The sequence below is a fragment of the Hylobates moloch genome, unplaced genomic scaffold, assembly GCF_009828535.3.
Source record: "Hylobates moloch isolate HMO894 unplaced genomic scaffold, HMol_V3 SCAFFOLD_10, whole genome shotgun sequence".
In the NCBI taxonomy this organism is placed as follows: Eukaryota; Metazoa; Chordata; class Mammalia; order Primates; family Hylobatidae; genus Hylobates; species Hylobates moloch.
In genome coordinates, this window is record NW_026652285.1 from 1,440,811 (window position 1) to 1,462,343 (window position 21,533).

General features: G+C 42.3%; 1 protein-coding gene across 8 annotated transcripts in view; it reads left to right on the forward strand.

Moving 5' to 3' along the window:
- Positions 1–15,319: 15,319 nt before the first annotated feature.
- The window catches only part of TOM1L1 (target of myb1 like 1 membrane trafficking protein), a 62,799-nt gene continuing 56,585 nt past the window's right edge, over positions 15,320–21,533 (forward strand). For 4 of the 8 annotated variants that reach the window (XR_009215056.1, XM_032162789.2, XM_058444664.1 and 1 more), the window contains exons 1-4: positions 15,320–16,062; positions 16,208–16,737; positions 19,492–19,576; positions 21,271–21,349. Coding sequence is in view for 6 of the 8 variants with exons in the window: in XM_032162789.2 (XP_032018680.2) it covers positions 16,239–16,737; positions 19,492–19,576; positions 21,271–21,349 (663 nt within the window). In the remaining 2 variants the exon portion in view is untranslated. Of the gene's footprint in view, positions 16,063–16,207; positions 16,738–17,179; positions 17,393–19,463; positions 19,577–21,270; positions 21,350–21,533 lie in introns of those variants that run through there. The other 4 variants (XM_058444667.1, XM_058444665.1, XM_058444666.1 and 1 more) reach the window with 4 other exon arrangements.

A 21,533-nucleotide genomic window follows, 5' to 3' on the forward strand; every position in this document is an offset into this window, starting at 1 on the left:
GCAGGCTGTGCTTTGAAGGGTAGAAGTTTTAACATACGATAAAATGTCACCTTATTCGCATGGATTTTTCTCCCCTTTCTGTAGGGGTCCCTCAAACACCAGCTACAGCCAGGGCTGCTTCCAAATGAGAAGAGGCTGACCAGCTCTGTCACTTCTGATGTCCCCTTTACCAGGGCTAGGCCAGGGCACAGCCAGGGCACGGATATCTTTGCTTTGGGGTAAAGGGGTTTTTTTGCACTCCAGCTCTCTTGGAATGGCTTCTTCTCGGAACAATGGGACAAAGTTCCAAAACTGGAAGTGAACTTAGGAAGAAAAAGTGGTCATTTTCCCAGCTTTGGTTCTAGCCTCTTAACTAAGGCTAAAAAGAATTCTCCGTAATTCAAATTCTTTCTAAAGTTTTACACAGACATGTACCAATTAATGACAAGGAAAAGTTCGGAGAAATGTTTCATTAGGTGATTTCATCATTGTGCAAACACCACACAGTGCACTTACACAAACCTCAACAGTTTAGGCTACTATATACCTAGGCTAGATGGTATAGCCTATTGCTCCTCGGCCACAAACCTATACAACATGTTACTCTACTGAATACTGTAGGCAACTAGAACACAATGGTAGGTATTTGCATACCTAAACATATTTAAACATAGAAAAGGTACAGTAAAAATGCAATATAAGAGATCAAAAAATGCTACACCTGTATGGGGCATCTACCATGAATGGAGCTTGCAGGACTGGAAGTCGCTCTGGGTGTGTTAGGGCGTGAGCGGTGACTGAATGTTAAAGCTAGGACATTACTGCACACCACTGTAGACTATGGAAGCACGGTACACTCAGGCTACACTACATTTATTTTAAGTATTTGCTTTAAAATAAGTTAACGTTAGCTTACTGTAACTTTTTTACTTTATGTGATGGTTAATACTGAGTGTCAACTTTATTGGATTGCAGGATGCCAAGTGTCGATCCTGGGTGTGTCTGTGAGGGGGTTGCCAAAGGGGATGAACATTTGAGTCAGGGGGCTGGGGAAGGCAGACCCACCCTTAATCTGGTGGACACTATCTAATCAGCTGCCAGCGAATATAAAGCAGGCAGAAAAACGTGAAAAGGCAAGACTGGCCTCGCCTTCCAGCCTACATCTTCCTCCCATGCTGGATGCTTCCTGGTCTCGAACATCAGCCTCCAAGTTCTCCCAGTTTGAGACTGGGGACTGGCTCTCCTTGCTCCTTGAGCTTGCAGACAGCCTTGTGGGACCTTGTGATCATGTAAGTTAATACTTAATAAATTCCCCTTAATATATATATACACACACATATACACACACACACACACACACACAGACAGACACACACATATCCTATTAGTTCTGTTCCTCTAGAGAATCCTAATACACTTTATATATATTTTAATTTTCAAACTTTTTGACTCTTTTATAATAACATTTAGCTTAAAACACAAACACATTGTACAGCCATACAAAAATATTTTCTTTCTTTATATCCTTATTCAGGCTATATATCCTTTATTTTTTTTTATTTTTTAAATTATTATTAGTTTACTTTTAAACGTTTTTTGTTAAAAACTAAGACACAAACATACACATTATCCTAGGCCTACACAGGGTCGGGATCATCAATGTCACTGTCTTCCACCTCTACATCTTATCCCACTGTCTTCAGGGGCGATAGCATGCATGGAGCTGTCATCTCCTGTGATAACAAGGCCTTCTTCTGGATACTTCCTGAAGGACCTGCCTGAGGCTGTTTTACAGTTAACATTTTTTTAATAGGTAGAAGAAATATACTCTAAAATAATAATAAAGAGCATAGTAAATATATAAACCGGTAACATAGTTGTTTAGTATTATCAGTATTATGAGCTGTGCATAATTGTATTGCTATACTTTTATACACCTAGCAGAGCAGTAAGTTTGTTTACACCAGTGTCACCACAAACACGAGTTATGCTTTGCATTGCGATGTGAGGACAGCTATGATGTCACTAGGTGATGAGAATTTTTCAGCTCCATTATAATCTTAAGGGACTACTATCGGATATGCCACCTGTTATTGACCCTAGCGTTCTTATGTGTTGCATGACTGTAAAGAGGTTTGAGGACAAACCCTACTAGAAATAAACTGTTTATTCTTTTTTGACTGCATTATGTTTGTATCATCCCAAGGGACTTTGCTCAAGTTTTTCCAGGTGACCCAGCCCAATCCCATCCTCATTCATTCTATTAATGACATCCCTAACTTTCCCTTCTCACCTCAATAGAAAATGCGAGCCCAAACTGAGTCAGTGTTTTCCGCCGAGGTGTCTTTCCTTTTAAAAATGCTGTTCTAGGTAGCTAAAGATATTCTGGTTGTGCTCCCCACTTTTAAGTGGCAAGTTTTCTTGTGAGTCATTTACTAAGAGCCTTCAGGACTTTCTACCCAGCACTTGCCTATTAATTTGCCATGACCAACCTATAGCATCTGTCAACTCTTCCCATGGATTAATAGATGTGTAATTAAAATCCAACAGAGAGCCCCCAAATTAATTAGGACATGAAACAGCCATGGAAGCAGCATGGAGCACAGCTCTGTATAAAGAAAAGACAAGCTTCATGTAAAACAAGTATATACCCCAGGCAGGCCTCTGTCCATCTCTCATCAGCTGGCCCCTGAACTGCCTGTTTCTGATCTGTAACCTCATTGTGAAAGTGCCTAATAGAGGGCAGCCACACAGTGGGTAGCAACACATCGCAGTGACTGCTTGACTCTTTACTTGAAATATAATCCTCAGGGGAGCCTATTTCTTCTACTTACAGAAAAAAGGAAATTTTAGAGAGATCAAATATCTCATTGCTCACACCTAGGTTTTCCCTTCAGATCTCCATGCTCTGTGGATGAAGGCTTCCTTTAAGTTTTCTGGAGCCTGAGCTTATGGACATAATGTCATGAAAGCTGGATAGTGCTGCACATGTATCTGCTTCTTACTGTGAGACCCTGGGCAAGTTATCAATCCTCTGTGCCTCAGTGACTAGCACATACCAAGTGTGCAAATGCCAGGTATGTTATCAATGCTGATTGGCCTCTAACAGAAAGATAATGGTAGTGATGTCTATTTTCTCTTGTTCTCAAGAGGTTATACCTAGGGGGTCCATATTAACTTTAATGTACATCCAGACTTATAAAAAACAGTTTCTGAAAGCAAGGTGCCATGTTTTATGCAACGTGTGGCAATTAACTGTTTTTTGTTGTTGTTGTTTGTTTGTTTTTTAATAATGAGGCCAGGTGCAGTGGCTCACACCTGAAATCCCAGCTCTTTGGGAGGCTGAGGCGGGTGGATCACCTGAGGTCAGGAGTTCAAGATCAGCCTGGCCAACGTGGCAAAAGCCCATCTCTACTAAAACTTAGCTGGGCATGTTGACACAGCCTGTAATCCCAGCTACTCAGGAGGCTGAGGCAGAAGAATCGCTTCAACCTTGGAGGCAGAGGTTGCAGTGAGCCGAGATTGTACCACTGCACTCCAGCCTGGGTGACAGAGCGAGACACCATCTCAAAAAAAAATAAAAAATAAAAAAATAAGAATGAGCCAGAAGTAAAATGTCCTTCAACATATCTATGAAAGGAGATATATTAACACATCCAAGAATTCACTCCTTCAATGATAAAACGTCCTTCTACCCTGAATACTACAAAATTGTACCTTTTTTCTTGTATGGTGGAAGAAGAGAATGGAAATTTCTTCCAAAATCGAAGTTGTCTTAAGATTGGCAGCCAGAGCAGGAGACCATAAAACACTGTCAGAGATGACAAGGGTTGAATTAAGTTCCAGGGACTGTTAAGAGCAATGTGAAGGACTCATCTCTGGTCAGAGATAACTGGGCATAAAAGCGTATTAATAACGTAACCTTCCTTTAAACCTTTTCCCAGGCAGTCCAGAAACCTTCACTGCACTCAGGTGAGAAACATGAAGTTCTTCCTCAAGATTTTCAATAGAAGCAACAACTGGAATAAACCAGACTTGTCATGGAACAACTTTCACCATACGGGGCCCTGATGCCTCACTGACAGGACTGCCAGGCCTGAGGTGGGTACACATCCATGCTTCCTCCTCGTCAAATGCCCCCAGAGAAACTGGCTGTGCATTTTCAAGAAAAAAATGACTTAGGTTACTCAATCCATTCAGCGACTAGGCAGAAAGTATAAAACAAATGATTGAGAAATCTCCCAACATAGCCAATATTTGCTGATAAATATTTGATACACACCTCTGGTTCCCAACCTACAGAAAGAAGAGAATGTCACCTAGGCTCTTCGGAGTTGTCAGAAATAGATATTCACCGAGGTTACCTCTAGCAATGGAAAATCAGCTGTGAGGCTACGTGTGGAAATAAGAAAAACATAGCTCCTCCAGGAACCCAGGGATGGCTAGACTGAAGCTGGAATGCAGATTAATCATGGTAAGATTTTTTTAGGACACACAATTCCCAAGACCCACAACGCCCACCAATGTGAATTTTCTCCAATTCTCTAGTCTCGATCCTATTAACTAACTACTCCACCCTCTAGTTGGTTATCTTTTTAAAATATTTTCATTTTAGTTTACTGATAGCTTCTGATTACTGTTGGCTCCTGATGCAGCTGATCCCACTAACAATTGTTCTGTCCGCCCATCTGTCTGCCTATCTAGAGACACCAATTATTACTAAAATCTCATACAAGGTCCCTGCCAGGGCAACATATTGGGACAGGCTAACAGATTTGTCACCCTTACTCTGGATGCCCCCTCCTAATCGAATCAGCCAAAGTGCTGGGGTCGAATGATTCAGCACGGGGATTTTCAAAGTATGACCTGCGGGGCAAACCTGACCTGCCATCTATGTTTGTACATTCATCAGTTTATGTATCGTCTATGACTGCTTTTGTGCTACAATGGCAGACAGAGTTGACTAGATGCCAGCAGAGCTTAAAATATTTACTACCTGGCCTCTTACAACAATATTTGCTGATTCCTGATTGAGAATACGGACAAGTGTTCAGTGTAAGAAAGTGCACAGGAAAGGAACTGTAAATGGGTTTTCTTAGGAAGGGCTCAGGAGTATCGCAGATATTCTGAGGCCAAAGATCTCAGGGAAGCTGCAGGTTGGTCTTTTTGGGTCCATCTATATGCCATACACTAAATAAACATGTACACATACAAGTATATACTTATATATAAGTATCATTTTAAGTGAATAAGATGATTTTAAATGAATAAGATATAAATTAATTCATTTAAAAGTGAAACTGATTCTATATTATCTTTAATAACTTTTTTTTAACATGAATCAGAATGCACCTCTAATCACGATGCGAACCCCTGATATAGCAATATCAAAACTGTACATGACCTGTTTTGCATTCCTATTTAGCCCTGGAATGCAACCAGTGCTATTTATTGTTGCTGTTCTTATGTTTTTGTAAGGAACATGGTAGGACATTCACTTTATAACTTGGGGCTAAGACTAATACAAAATACTATGATTTCTACCACTTTCATCCCTACTACTTTTGAAGCTCATCCTGATCTTTTTATAATTAAGAAGCTTAATGAGGAAACACTGTGTGATTACTAGGCTCAAGGACTTGAGGACAAGTAAATTTTCTGCCCATCTGCATGAAGAACTCACTTTGTCCACTGATCTGTAACTTCCTCCCTACTTGATCGTGAGCACTGAGCACTTGGGATGCAGAGATTGGATTTTAGCTTGTTCATATAACCACTAATTCCTAGCATCGTGACTGGCGCATTTGGGGACTTCATATGTGTTTGTGGAATGAATGAGTGCATGCTGTCATATGTGCTCATTGCTCAGTTGGTAAAGCTAACATAGAAGGAATTTTAACTGTAAAAGACATTAGGAAACACCTTTGTAACTGCTCTCAGCACTAGAGATGGGCGAGCACTGAAAAGTGAAAGTTCTCTCTATAGAAAAGTGAGGCACAGAATACGTGAGATTCAGACTGACTAGAGCTCTCTTCCCCTACATTGCATTGGTCATTACACTATTTGGTCATTACATGATTTGTACTCAGGCCTACACTAACAGGCCTGGGTCTAACCCTATGCTGCCCAGATCTTTAATCCAGGACTCAATCCTCCATGCAAAGTTAGTTCCTAGTTTGTACTCCCATGATACTGTGTCCATATTTTTGTTTAACACTTAGACTGAACTGCAATGATCTGCTTACTAGGAAGTTTCCCTCACTGGCTTAGGAGTTCATGTTGTACCTCTGTATAAAATTCAATAATGTGTGATAAAGGAAGGAAGGAATAAATGATCTAATAAGTCACTATCCCCTTTTGTCTCCTTGATGATTTATGCTGATTGATTGTGACATCCATCCTCGTTAGACCCACCTTCAACCTCTCCCCTTTCTTAATGGTTTTGCCTCTCCAAACGGTCTCTAACAATATTTCAAAATTTGGGCCAGGTGTGGTGGCTCACGCCTGTAATCCCAGCACTTTGGGAGGCCCAGGCGGGTGGATCACTGGAGGTCAGGAGTTTGAGAGCAGCCTGGCAAACATGGTGAAACCCTGTCTCTACTAAAAGTACAAAAACAAAATTAGCTGGGTGTGGTGGTGTATGCCTGTAATCCCAGCTACTTGGGAGGCTGAGGCAGGAGAATGTCTTGAACCCAGAGGCAGAGGTTGTAGTGAGCCAAGACTATGCCACTGCACTTCAGCCTGGGTGACAGAACAAGACTCCGTCTCAAAAAAAATAAATAAATAAATCACACACACACACACACACACACACACACACACACACACACACAGTTTGCATAACTATAGGTATGTATGTGTTATCAGAGATTCAAATCCCAGACATGGCCTTTGTGAAAGCTTCCCCTCCTGCAGCCACCTAATTTCTGATACATGTCAACCTTCCCAAGCAACTCATTCCCCTGGACCCCCCATCTGCCTGCTAAATAAGTAATACCAGGTTTCACTGCCAATGTAAGACCCTCAGGAAGTAAAAACAGCGAGCAGCATCAATGTGCTTCCCAGCAGAGCAACTAGCCTTCAGCAAATAAAACACCCTGAAAACAGCTGGCTGGGGTTCCTGGAGCTCTCCTCCCCCTCCAGTGAATCATTCTGTAGAATGTGGCTGCCCAGCTAGGCCTTTGGGAGAATTCGATAAGTTAAACAAGGCTGCCCTCTCATGGTTAAAAAAACTACCTGTATAAAATGTTTTCTATTTTTCAAACACGAGAAATCCAGGGTACCCCATTGAAAAACCTGTGTAATACTTATCTTTTTAAAGCAGATAATTTAAAGTATGCTGCAGTCAGCTTCTAAGAAACAATGAATGATAAATAAAATTAGAAGTGAAAAAGTATATTCAAAATTTTAAAACGTGCTCTAGATTGAATTATAATCAACAAGAATTCATTACCGATTCTAGAATTTAAGTAGATGAAATAATTGCCCAACTTTGATGAGCCAATAATAAAAAATGAAACAAAGAATTGCTTAATACATGGGATTTCTGTCTTAGGTAATTTATTTTAGACTTTAGTTGGCTTACACAGCAGTAACACTGGTTCTGCTTATATATTAATTAATTTAGTAAATATCTGCAAAGAACATACTAGAGAATCTCAACTACTGTAAGATGTAATTTTTTCCTCCATATTTTTAACATCTCTAATGCAGCCAGGTGTGGTGGCTCACACCTGTAATCCCAGCACTTTGGGAGGCCGAGTTGGGCAGATCACCTGAGGTCAGGAGTTAGAGACCAGCCTGGCCAACACGGTGAAAACCCGTCTCTATTAAAAATACAAAAAAAAATTAGCCAGGTGTTGTGGTGGGCACTTGTAATCCCTGTTACTCGGGAGGCTGAGGCAGGAGAATTGCTTGAACCTGGAAGGCGGAGGTGGCAATGAGCCAAGATGGCGCCATTGCACTCCAGCCTGGGCGACAAAGGAAAACTCTGTCTCCAAAATAAAAATAAAAACCTCTCTAATGCATCTCACAACCTGTGGTATGTTATAATCTCTGTCAAGCCAGGCAACAGCAGAAATGCATACACAGTTGTCATTGTGTGGGTATGTGCAATCTGCTTGTCATTTCTGATGGCTTATGGGACACTGACACCCTTGATATTTCAGTCCCAAATCTATTTAAGGACCATTTGGGGAAGAAAAACAAGTCCTGTTTGTTGTCTGGAAAAGCTTTCATTGATACTTTCTAGTAAGATCAAAAAAGCACCACCATCAAAATTTAAAATGAGTGTCAACAGCTTATAATAAAGTATTGGGAGACAATAGCAGCACTCTCTAAAGAAATGCAGTGTCACCAGTGCTGATAGTGGCATAAAAGATGACAGGGTGTGGAAAAACACACTGATGTCTCTGAGTCAAGGAGCGAGTTTGGAGAGTTGGATTCTGTATGGGAAGAAGAAATAATATCTTTTTAAATTAATTAATTAATTATGAGATGGAGTTTTGCTCTCGTCACCCAGGCTGGAGTACCTTGGCATGATCTCAGCTCACTGCAACCTCTGCCTCCCAGGTTCAAGCGATTCTCCTGCCTCAGCCTCCCAAGTAGCTGGGATTACAGGCGCCCACCACCATGCCCAGCTAATTTTTGTATTTTTAGTAGAGACATGGTTTCACCATGTTGGCCAGGCTGATCTCGAACTTGTGACCTCAGGTGATCCACCCGCCTAGGCCTCCCAAAGTGTGGGATTATAGATGTGAACCACCACGCCTGGCCATCTTTGTTATTTTGCCTACATTTTCCTTTTCACATGTGTAAAAGAGTCATATATGCAAAACATCATGTCCAATAATTCCCAAAACATTATTTGTATAAACACAAAAATTGTAAGTAATAAGAAAGCAGTATCTCATAGTTTAACTGGAAGCTTTTTTTTCCTTTTTGTTATCGCTAAAAAATAGTGCATCTTATCACAGAAAGAGTTTCAGATGTAATGAACTATAGAAAATACGAGGAGGTGTTGCTGAGTAATGCAGTGATGAGCAAAACAGAACTTTCTGTGCCCTCCCCAAGCCAGATAAGAAGACATCTATAAACATGCAAACAAATGAAGAAATGAGAGCATTTCAAATAGCAGTAAATACTATGAAGACAATAACCCAGAATAAGAGGATAAAGAGAGGTGGGGAGGGCAAGGAGGCTTTAAATCAGTACTGTAGGTAGAATCAGGAGAAGTACAGGGGAGCTGCACATTACACCATAGTAGGTAGGAGAAGGAATGCATTCAAGGAGCAGGCAGAGGTCAACAGTGACAAATGGTATTAGAAGAGAAAAAAAGGTGAGGTGGGAGGACTGTTCTTAATATCAGCAAGACGATGTCTTTTAAAAACGGTATTATAGCTGGACTAAAACTAAAATAGGTTATAGGATGAATGGACCACCAAATCTGCTCTTTTTGGGTAGATCTGTTTTAGGGCCTGAGGGAAACAGTTGGCCTGGAGGGCTGTAGCTGCAGCGAAATATAGAATCACAAGGGTGGAGCAAGGGAGCAATATTAAGCAATTTAAGCAGTATTAAGTCTTGCAAGGCAAGTAAACAAATAATTGCACAAAACAATTCCAGATTATAAACAGTGTTATAAAGGACATAACCAATATGATATGATAGAAAATAGGGAAGAGAAGCCTACTTTAAGCTTTGGGCTTTAACAGCTATTGAATACCAAGGACATGCCAGGCATTTATTAAAAGCATTCAAACGTCAACTCATTTAATCTTGAGAACTACTTTTTGAGATATGTTCAATTTGTTCCACTGTCACAGATAAAGAAACTAAGGTTATGAAATAGTGATTTGCCTGTCAAAGATCAATTAGTAAATGGTAGCCCTGGGATTAGAACCAAATCTGACATTGAAATTAAATGTGTTTCCCTTGCTGTACTCCCCTTCTTTCAAGGCTTTCCTGCAAAACAAACCTCAACGCAGCTAGCTTTTCACAACCCCTGCCACAAAACCCCAGTTCATGGTCTCTTTTTAGAGCCCCATTCCTATGAGACCTTTTTCAATTGAACTGATCACCAAGTTGCACATTATTCATAACACGCTAGCAGAAGCCAAATGTGCAATTATACTGACGCTAGTAGGTACCGATAGGACCTTCTTTTCCCAAACAGCATTGTTAAGTAGTGGCTTTTAGAGAGACACTGCCAAACCTCAAAGGCCATTTTCTAATAGTGGAAATTTTAGGCCACCTGGTAGATTGGAAGGATAAATGATCATGATAATTAGTTAACATTTATTGAGCTTTATTATATGCCCAGAATCATTCCAAGTGCTATAAATATAATATCTTGTTATATTTCAAAACAACCCTATGAATTCTAAATTATTTTTTATCACCTGAGAGCTGATTTGAGCCCAGTTAATCTGATTTGCAGACTAAAGCTAGCATCCCAAAGGAACACACAGGAATTAAATGACAAACCCCAAAGGAACACACAGGAATTAAATGACAAACCCCAAATTTGTTGTGTGCACCGATGATATTATAAAACTCACAGAAAGCTGGTTGGCTCGGGTTTTGAAAATATTGATTCCTTTGGTTTATTTTCCAGATAAAACTTTGGTTTTAAGTCTCACAGGAATCCACTGAGATGACAAATTTAACCAACAGGTACCCTTTAGTCCCCTCTCTCAATGGAGCTTCTTAATTGTACAGATGAGAGAAACCAATGAATTTTTTTCATGATTTAAAGATTAATGTTTGGAGAGTGATTGTGGTTTAAAATCAATCAACAAACTTCTGGTTGGCATTGATGCATAAGGAGCACTGGGCTTGTTGCTTCAGATACTCTCCAAGATCAGCAACAGATCCTTGCTGGTAGGGAAGGCAGGGGCTGGCAGTGGGATGCAATGGAAATAAGGCTTAAGCTTGGAAATGGGGAAAACTCACATTCACCTCCATATTCAGAGTGACTTTAGGCAAGTTAGTTAATAAAATGGGAGTAATTATTTTTTAAAAATAATTCTGAAGTTTATTGGAGATACCAAAGCACTTTGTACAGTGCTTGGCACAGTGAGAAGTCAACAACTGTTCCCCTCTTCACTCTTCCTGTGCCTTGTCCTCTCTCATCTTGGGTCTCTGAGTTCAGCCTAAAACCCATAAAGATAGAACAAAACAGTCCTGGGGTTGGGGTTGGGAGAAACTCTCTCGTGTGAAGCTGATGGAGGGTTATCCTAAGAGCTGGAAAAGAAAGGCTGTTCTTTAATTTCCACAATCAGGAGTTGCAAAGATATAGTATAGTAAGAAATAACTGGAAATAGGCTGGATGTGGCTCAGGCCTATAATCCCAACACTTTGGGAGGCTGTGAGGTTGGAGGATCGCTTGAGCTCAGGAGTTCAAGACCAGACTGGGCAACACAGTAAGAACTCATCTCTCTCTCTCTCTCTCTCTCTCTGTCTGTCTGTATGTCTATCTCTCTCTCTCTCTCTCTCTATATATATATATATATATATCTATAACTGGAAATAAAGTGAACATATATTATGTACATGTGGTTTTCAAAAAAATGGGCAAGACATTGTACAAAAGAAGGTCCATTTTAAGGAGAAATAATACGTCTTTAAATGCACGGGGATTTGATTGTGTTCAGGAAAGCCTGAACTTCAATCTAGTTTCATCCCTAAACAGTATTAAGGCTTATGACATCGACAATTTCTGGACTGGACGGTGTCCATAGAGAAGAAAAAGCAGGAGAGAGGTAAAGAAGAACATAGAGAAATCCAGAACTGACTGAAATGAAAGTTGAGGACAACTTCCAAGATTTTCTGTTTGGGAATTTATGGTACCTTTAGCCCATCCAGGGACCTTTAAAATTCTTGATAACCTTGAGGCTTCCAAGACTAGTTAAATCAGAAACTCTGAGGTGGGACCCAGATATCATTAGTCTTTACGGCAACCCAGAAATTTCTATGCATATGGTTGAGAATGACTACTACGGTCAAAACAGGTAAGTAAGGTAGGATATTGAGAAAATGGAGAAAGAGGATGAGGATAATTCTAGACATACTGAGTTCAAGTTTCAACAAGGCATCCAGGAGGGAATTAAGGGCTGGATCTCAGGAAGGACACAGCAACTTAAGATTTTGAGGAGCCATTCATTAATATATTCAATAAACATCCCTTAGGCTGGGCATGGTGGCTCATGCCTGTAATCCCAGCACTTTGGGGGGCCAAGGTGGGTGGATCGCTTGAGGTCAGGAGTTCGAGACCTGCCTGGCCAACATGGTGAAACCCTGTCTCTAATAAAAAGAAAAAAATTAGCCAGGCATGGTGGCGTGTGCCTGTAATCCCAGGTACTTGGGAGGCTGAGACAGGAGAATCGCTTGAACTCTGTCTCAGAAAAAAAAAAAAAAAAATCCCTTAAGGTCTATTGAGTGTCAGGACACCAAGTCCTACAAATAGGTCCTTTTCCTTTGTGGGGCCTATATCTAGGAGGCAGGGAACAGATTTCTAAACAAATCAGTGATATAATGTGTTGTGGACTCTAAGACAGAAATCTGTACCTGGGACAGAAAAGAAGAGTTCAATTCTTCTGGGAGTTGTCAGAAAAGACTTCATAAAGAAGGGACAAGGAGAAGGTGGGATGAGAGAAATGCAGAAAGAGAAAAAGGTGGACCTCGGAAGTGTGGGAAGACTTACTTAGGTCTAGCAGAATGGAGAGAAAATAGAATCAAATGAAGATCATTGAGAATTAGCAGTCAGAGAGAGAGAGGAAAAAAAAAAAGCAGGATAGAGAAGTGTCCTGAAAGATAAGGCTGGCTAACAAGGAAGGGCCATCACATGGGTGGTGCAGAGGGTCACAGAGGATGAGGATGACTATTAAAGCTGAAGATCACATAGCTATGAAAGTTAGTTTTTATAGTGGCAGAGTTGGGGGAGAGAGTAGGTAGTGTTTGGAACTAGACCCATGGAAAAAGAGAAGGATAATGAGAAGGCTAGTGGATACACCATGGGGAGGGTTATAGGGAGCACATTTAAATATTAAAACAAGGAACAAGCCCGGCGTGGTGGCTCACACCTGTAATCCCAGCACTTTGGGAGGCCGAGGCGGGTGGATCACGTGAGGTCAGGAGTTCGAGACCAACCTGACCAACATGGAGAAACACCATCTCTACTAAAAATACAAAATTAGCCAGACGTGGTGGCACATGCCTGTAATCCCAGCTACTAGGGAGGCTGAGGCAGGAGAATTGCTTGAACCTGGAGGCAAAGGTTGTGGTGAGCTGAGATTGTGCCATTGCACTCCAGCCTGGGCAAGAAGAGTGAAACTCCATCTCAAAAAAAAAAAACAAAAAAACAAAAAAAACAAACAACAACAACAACAACAAAAAAACCAACACACAACACACACACACAAAAACAATCAAATGAGAAGGCAAAAATCTCTTAGCTGCATGAATCAGGATGGTTGGTTATCTTTGTTTTCTACACAGGTGTACTTGCCAAGTTCGGTCACTTCAATCTATAGACACTGCCCCCTAGAACCCACTGCTTTCAAAATGTGAACTAGTGAAGGGCACCACCTACCATCTAGAGCTCTATCCATAAGAGATGACATAGCACAGCCATTCAAGTCACAGGTTCTGGAATTAGACAGTCCTTCCCTAGCAATGTGACAGCCGTTCAAGTCACAGGTTCTGGAATTAGACAGTCCTTCCCTAGCAATGTGACTATGTGAAAAATTATTGACTTTCTTTTTTTTTCCTCTTTTTTTTCTTGAGACGGAGTCACTCTGTTGCCCAGGCTGGAGAACAGTGGTGCAATCTTGTCTCACTGCAATCTCCACCTCTCGGGTTCAAGCGATTCTCCTGCCTCAGCCTCCCGTGTAGCTGGAATTACAATCACCTGCCACCACGCCCAGCTAATTTTTGTATTTTTAGTAAAGACAGGGTTTCACCATGTTGGCCAGGCTGGTCTTGAACTCCTGACCTCAGGTGATCTGCCTGCCTCGGCCTCCCAAAGTGCTAGGACTACAGGTGTGAGCCACCGCGCCCAGCCATTACTTCGGTTTTTCTAATATCGAATATAAAGTAATAATGGTACTGGTCTCATAACGTTATTATGTGATTAAATGACATAACGCATGTAATATGTTTAGAACATATCTGGCATATAGTTCTAGCACAGAAAATATTCGCTATTGAACAAGAACAGAAAAAAAGCAGGACCTTGTGCCAGCAAAGTATATGACTTCCCCTATTCCTGTATTCTTCAAGAGGTCCTACACCGAATCAAGCAGATCCCTTAAAAAGGTAAGACATCAGGCTCAATAAGCAGATTCACCTAGTGACAATAATACAGGCTTTGGAACCAGGCAACCATGAGTCAAACTTTAGTGAAGCCATTTATAAGCTTGATCTTTCTGAATCTCAGACTATATATTTGTAAAATGAGGTTAATACTACCCACCTCCCAGGATTGTGAAGATTAAGATAGATTTTCTAGTTGCACTTAGCACGTTTTACATAAATAAATGTTGACTAAGTGTTCTTGGAATTGAAATTGTGGTAAGATTTTACTCCTGGTGTCATTTTCCCCTTGTGGGATTCTGCTCCTTCTCTGACCTCAACTTAGCTGTGAATTCTATTGTCCCTGCGGCTAGACTTTACTAAAATTAACCACGTTGATTTTCACGCCTGGAGAGAAGAGGGATCACGGAGAAAGGAAGAGAGTACAGGAAGAGAAGGCTGCAACAACCACCACAACACCCTGGAGGGCGCAGGGAGAGAGAAAAACTTCTGCCAGGCGTTGCTGAGATAGAACACAGGTAGTACTCATCAACCTTGGTTCTGTTCACCCAAGGCATCAAGTCCAGAAGACAGTCCTTGCTACTGTTTCTCCTCTTTCTCGGTGCCTCAGTCCTGTCATGTAAGGAAATCAGACACAGGAGAAAAAAAAAAAAAGAAGAAGAAGAAAAGAAAAACCTCCCACATGGAAGTATGTTAAAAAATCTATCTCTGGGTGCTTGCTTCCTTTCTCGTTCTCATTATCTGATGGTAGGCCACTGACACCAACACTGGCCTAAGCTAAAATTGGTTTTCTTTTTCAGAGATTGTAGGTTGATTCTAGGTTGCAGAAAAGGCAAAATATTTTCTAGAAGCTGTAGCATGGAATACAGATTAGGTTGGTGATGTCACAAAAGAGGTTTTCAACAGTGTCAGCAGAGGCTGTAGTGATGACTAACGAAGTTGATAAATGGCAACATCTGAAATAGCTACTCGCCCTGAATAGGCAGGTGGAGAATATTAGTTCCACGTGGGACAAATCCCATTATGAGACATAGCAAGAATATTTCATTCTAGATTTTAGAATCCCAGGTTTTGGCTCGCTTTGGTCAAGAAAAATTATAAATAATTGAGTTAGAGATACTTAAATGTTAGCCTCTTGGAGTGCATGGCAATTGGTTTTGACCTCTATATTAAAATTCACAAGACCACGGACAGAAGTCAAAACAGGTCCCCTTCGTCTCCCTAGTCACCATCTCCAGGGCTAAAAAACAGGCTTGAAATGGGTGCCAGTTAGACCACAGGCAACAGGATCTACAAGCACCAGGAGCTCATCTATGGCTATCTAACACCGCCTGGGGACACCTCACTCTGGCAGGCTCCTGCTGGCTGGAGATTGTTAACATCGCCAATCAGATGTTAATTGAGTGCAAAGGAATAGGAAGTAAATTCTGGTTCTGAAGGGGCAGCTGGAAAGGTGTTGGGCTTCTCAGACTCGGACCTACGTTACAAAGCAGGCCTAAAGCCAAGCATACTCCTTGCCAGAGGAAACGGAAAGCCCCTCTCCCGTTTTTAGAATCAGGCTGGAAAACGCGGGTCCCAGAAGGTGGGGTTAGAAAACAAGCTTGCTTGGCGGCGCCCTGTGGTCCCTCGAGGAAATAGGACAGAGACAAAAAGGGCTTGCTTCTGGGAAGCCCTAAATTCGAAGCCAATCCTTCCTCCTAGACACGACTGCAGCTTTAAAGCGCAGGGCGCACACCTCCCCTCCAGGATCTCTAGGGCGAAGGCAGGTCGAGGGTAAATATTTCTAGTTATTCAATTTATTCAGTGGCTAACTATTTTGTGGGTACCAGACACCGACCTAATCGGTTACGTCCTTCCCTTAATTCTCACAATTCTGAGATTTGTGTTATTAACCCCCTATTATCTTTGGTCTACCCAGGGCAGCCAAAGAGGCGCAGAGAAGAGTGACAATGTGCCCAGCAAGCGGCGGGATCAAAGCCTGGGTCTCTAATTCCCAGGCTGGAGATTCTGGGCTGCCTGCTCCTCCAGCACCTGGCGAAGAGCCCACCTGGGATCCAAGCGGGCGGCCGCGCCACTCTCGCAGGCTCCATACACCCGCCACCACCCGCCTGTACCACCTGCAGCCGGCAGTGCAGCCTCCTCGCCGGTCCCGCAGGGCGCGCTGCAGGTGCGCGGGGCGTCCCAAAGCCCCGCCCTCGCGTCCCTGCCCCGCGCCCAGCTCCTCACGCTCGGTGCCCGCGCCCCGCAGCGGCAGCGCAGAACGCACCGCCTCCGCCAGAGCCCGGGAAGCGCTCGGGCGAAGAGGAGGAGCCAAGGGTACCGAGCGGGTGGAGTCGGGAGCCGGAGAGCGGTGGAGGCGGATTTCCTGGGCCCGGCTCTTTGGCGCTACCATGGCGTTTGGCAAGAGTCACCGGGATCCCTACGCGACCTCCGTGGGCCACCTTATAGGTAAGGAGGCGCGGGGAGAGACGCCCAGGCAGGCAGGGGACCGTGGGATCCTTTCCTGCTTGATCCGTTCTCGGCCTGCAGAGGACGGAGTTAGTCCAACTTGAAAAAATCCTTCCCCTCCCCCCGCAACTTTCCCAGGGCACCCGCATTCCACCCGGCCCCCTTTCGTCGTTTCCTTCTTGGCCAACTCACTGTAGAACCTCAGTCCTCAAAAATGTACCTTCCTTTCGATGCCTCCTGGGGAGTGGAACCAAACAGGTGAACCGCGGGAGTCAGGCATAGAGTGTTTGGGCCTCCACCAGGAGACACCAGAAACTTCTCCGCCAGGGGAAAGTTCTTCCTAAAGGCACACTCTCCAGGGCACGGGATTGTTACGCTCGTTTTACAATCAGAAGAGGAGGCTCTGGGAGACTGAGTGATGTGGCCTTACTGTGAGGGGCAGGTCTCCCCAAACCAGTTTTCTCTAGTGCCAAGCTTATACAACCTGGACTGCTTTTCTGGGTAAACAAAGAGAATGAAAATGCTTGGCATGGGAGTGAAGAGGAGGGGAACAGAGGAGCCATCTGGGGCCACGGAGGTCTCTCGCAGGCCACTAGGGACTACACTGGCATCCACCTAAATGATTTCTCTCTCCTCCGGATGTACCTTGCATGATGTATGTAGAAGCCAGTGATTGGACTCTTACCAGCAGCAGCTCACTGCTCCTTCTTGTCCCTGATTCCTCCCTTGGGAATTGGGTGTGGCACGAGTGCATATTAATGCCAGGCAAAGTGTGGTGATGTCAGGAACTTAGTGGGGTGATGAAATCGTGAGAACCTAGTAGTTGTAGTAAGGAGGCCCAGATTTGGAAAATTTAGATCACAGCTCTACTAACTGCTGTGACACCGAGCACACCACTTAAACAGAACCTTAGTTTACACATCCTTATAAGACGGTCAGAGTAGCTACCATTGAGGAGATGCTTTCCCTTAATGGCTGTGCTTTGTTGGATATTAGAATGAACCCCGAGCAGAAATGGGTTCAGACTGTATCTTCATAGGCAAACGAAACTTCAGCAATTCATCTGCTTAATTTTTTAATTCTGTAAACATGGACTAACTGTCAGCTATGTGCCTGGACCTGGATCAGGCACTGGTGAGGCCAAGGTGAGACGTGGTCTCAAACCTGAGGGAACGAACTCTTTTGTAGGGAAGACGGGCACAGTTTTGCACGGCACCTTTGCAATGCAAGAAAATGCAAAACACACAAAACTTAGGAGAAGGGAGAAATGAATTCTGCTGTGGCTTTTGAAGGGTGAATAGGAGTTTTCTAGGAAGATAAGCTTTGTCCAGTCGGTGCCAAATTCAAGGTTTTTGTTTTTTGTTTCTGAGACGGAGAGTGTCACCCAGGCTGGAGTGCAGTAGCTCTCGGCACACTGCAACCTCCGCCTCCCGGTTCAAGCAATTCTCCTTCCTCAGCCTCCCGAGTAGCTGGGACTACAGGCACATGCCACCATGCCAGGCTAATTTTTGTATTTTTAGTAGAGATGGAGTTTCACCTTACTGGCCAGGCTGGTCTCGACCTCCTGACCTCAGGCGATCCACCCACCTCGGCCTCCCAAAGTGACTGGGATTACAGGTTTGAGCCACCGGGCCTGGCCTCAAGTGGTTCTTTTCCTTGATTGAAAGCAAGCTAAACTTTGGGGTTCCCCCAAGCAAGTCCTTATTCTTCCCCTTCTCTATCCTTTTTGTTTTTTTCTCCATTTCCCCCAGAACCCCGTGTTTTCATGCGTAGGGATCTTGTCCTTCTTAGGAAGATGTTAGCGCATTCGTACTGAGTGTTCCATTACCCTTTCCAGATAACATCCTGTATTCTTAAAGGGGCTGTCTGGAGAGAGAAAGATGCCTGATTATCTAATCATAGAGTTCCAAGTGCAGAAGCATGCTGGTCAGCCTGATGCAGCTGTGGTTAGTTTAGATGCTTATTATTATTAGTTCGGATAGTTATCCAGCGCCAGTTTGAAATAATTAAGGCTGATAGTAAAAGCGTATGCAATGGAAGTTTTTACATAGTCGAGATAAGCAGTGTCTTTGCAAGTGTTGGTTGAAGTTATAATAATTGGTAAAATTAGAAGGAATCGTGAGATTAAGATGATAGGAGAATAAACGTATTACTTTTATTTGGAGTTGTGCCAATGTTTTGGCTCCTAAAACCAACGGATTACTTCTCTCCTTTAAAAGTTCTTTCCTCCTGTCCCCCCCAGAGAATAAATTATTTTTAAAAACAAACAGTGGGACCAAACAACCTAGATTTGAATGCCAATTCTACTTCATACTGACTGTATAACTTTGGTCATTTCCTAACCTCTCTGAACTTCTATCTCATCATCTCTAACAGTGGGTTAAATGAGATTGCATATGATAAAATACTTAGCACTATGCAGTTCACCTTGTAGGTAGCTGCTCACTAAGCCCTAGTTCCCTTCTCTGAAAGCCAGGCAGGCGGAGATTTAGCTGGCCTGTCCTGGGCCTGTGGCCAGGTGTTATGCTTGTGTTCTTTATTAATAGGTCACTCATTACTGTTGCTGCAGCAGCACTCTGCACTTGGGTTCTGATTGATTCCTGAATTACTGAGAACTGTTCCAAAAAAATTCACTTTGCCCTTTGGCAATATAAACTTAATGACACTTGCTAGTGCAGCCAGGCAGATTATTTCAGGAATACCAGACATTTTTTATTCTGTTGTAGCTCAGACTCAACAGCTTTTTCTTGGCAGAAAAGGCTACATTTGCTGGAGTTCAGACTGAAGACTGGGGCCAGTTCATGCACATCTGTGACATAATTAACACTACCCAGGATGGGTGAGTACAACATGGTTTCCATGTATTTGCCTCTGATAAGCATCAGAACTACAGCACGTTTTCTCTTGCACATGTTTCGGTTTTGTTGTTGAAAGAGTGTTTTCATCATTCATTAGGCACCCTCTGTCTTTTGAAGACTTGTCAGGTTGAAATATTGGGGCAGCTGCTTGCTTCAACATGTGGAGTATCCATAAATCCACTATAATTTTTCTCCTCTTGGCAGTTTCTTTAATAGTTTCAAATTTTGTCACTGTGAAGCTCAAATTCCTTCTTTCTAAAAGATGGAAAAAGGCAGGGCGCGGTGGCTCATGCCTGTAATCCCAGCACTTTGGGAGTCTGAGGTGAGCAGATCATGAGGTCGGGAGATCGAGACCATCCTGGCTAACACGTTGAAACCCCATCTCTACTAAAAAATACAAAAAAAAATTAGCCGGGCATGGTGGCGGGTGCCTGTAGTCCTCCCAGCTACTTGGGAGGCTGAGGCAGGAGAATGGCATGAGCCTGGGAGGTGGAGCTTGCAGTGAGCAGAGATCACGCCACTGCACTCTAGCCTGGGCAACAAAGCAAGACTCTAGCTCAAAAAAAAAAAAAAAAAAAAAAATTGAAAAAGAGAGATTGTTTCCTTCTTTAGGAATATCTCCGGCTCCCAGTGCCAGTATTTGATGAAACCATCAAATATTATCAAGAAGCTGGTTGACTCCTGGTGGTGACCTATTTCTGGGCAATTGTTTTTAGTAACCAGTAAACAATCTAGCAGTCTTTTTTCCTCCCTGTCACAGGGCAATTTTTTTCCTTCTGAATGTCAACTCACCCATGTTTAAGCTGTATTCTTATAGCATGTGCTATCTTTTGTTCTTAAACTTCTTAAACTTTTGAGAATCGAAGTTATAAGAAAAAAGTCATTAAGAAGAGCAAACTGGTTTGCTTGTAGTCAATTACAAGTTGTTCTAAGGAACACAATTCTGGTAATTTTCCTGGGCATATTAAAGTGATAACTGACAGTAAAAGAGATTTAGTCTAGCTTATGTTGATAAAGAAAACATCAAAGTTAATTATTATAAATAAATGGAAAGTGCTTATGGTTAGTACTTTTAAGTGTGTATGGTTTTTTTCCTATAATCCTATTTATCATGTTTAGTTCCTCTGGGAACATTTTCATTGATAATACCAATTCATTGATAATACAAAAAGAGACTCTTAAAGTAGATTTGGATCCTTATAAACAGTCCTTTCTTTGTAGCATAAAATCGTGGCGTGTTGGCACCTGACCTAGTTTGTTGTAATTCCTGTTACATCCCCTTGTCTCTAGGGTGCTCAGGAAATACTAATAGTTTTAATAAAAATGGTAACATTCATTGTTTCAGAAGTTGCATTTCCTATAAATTGGTTCTGTGCATTAATAGAGGGATACAGGAATGAGCACATTTCATGGGTAGTTCTTTCTAGGTAACAGTCTTATACGAAAATATTTTATTTGATTCTCATAAGGGGGTAGGTGGTATTGTCTGCCTGTATGCGTGAAGAAATTTAGGTTTAAGAAGTTAAGTCACTTGCGTAGGGTCCCACAGTAGAACCAAGGCCTTGGTTTTCTGCTCCTTGGCCATGCCTCTCTCCGAATGCATGTTGCTTTTCAGAGAGACTGCTTGTTTTCAGCAATGCCTAAATTGGTGATTTCAGTGTATTTATTGCCATAGGCCAAAAGATGCAGTGAAAGCTTTGAAGAAAAGGATTTCCAAAAACTACAATCATAAAGAAATCCAACTTACCTTGTCAGTAAGTACTTTAATTTTATAATTAAGAGTCGAGGATTTCTCAAGCTATAGTTACATTTTTAATCCTGGGTAAAAAATACGAAGCAAGTATTCTGAGAAAACTAATAGGTTAGCTAAGAGTTGTGTACAGTATGAGTTAAAACTCTTCATTTATGAGAACGACAGAATAAAGAAAGTTTAGTTGT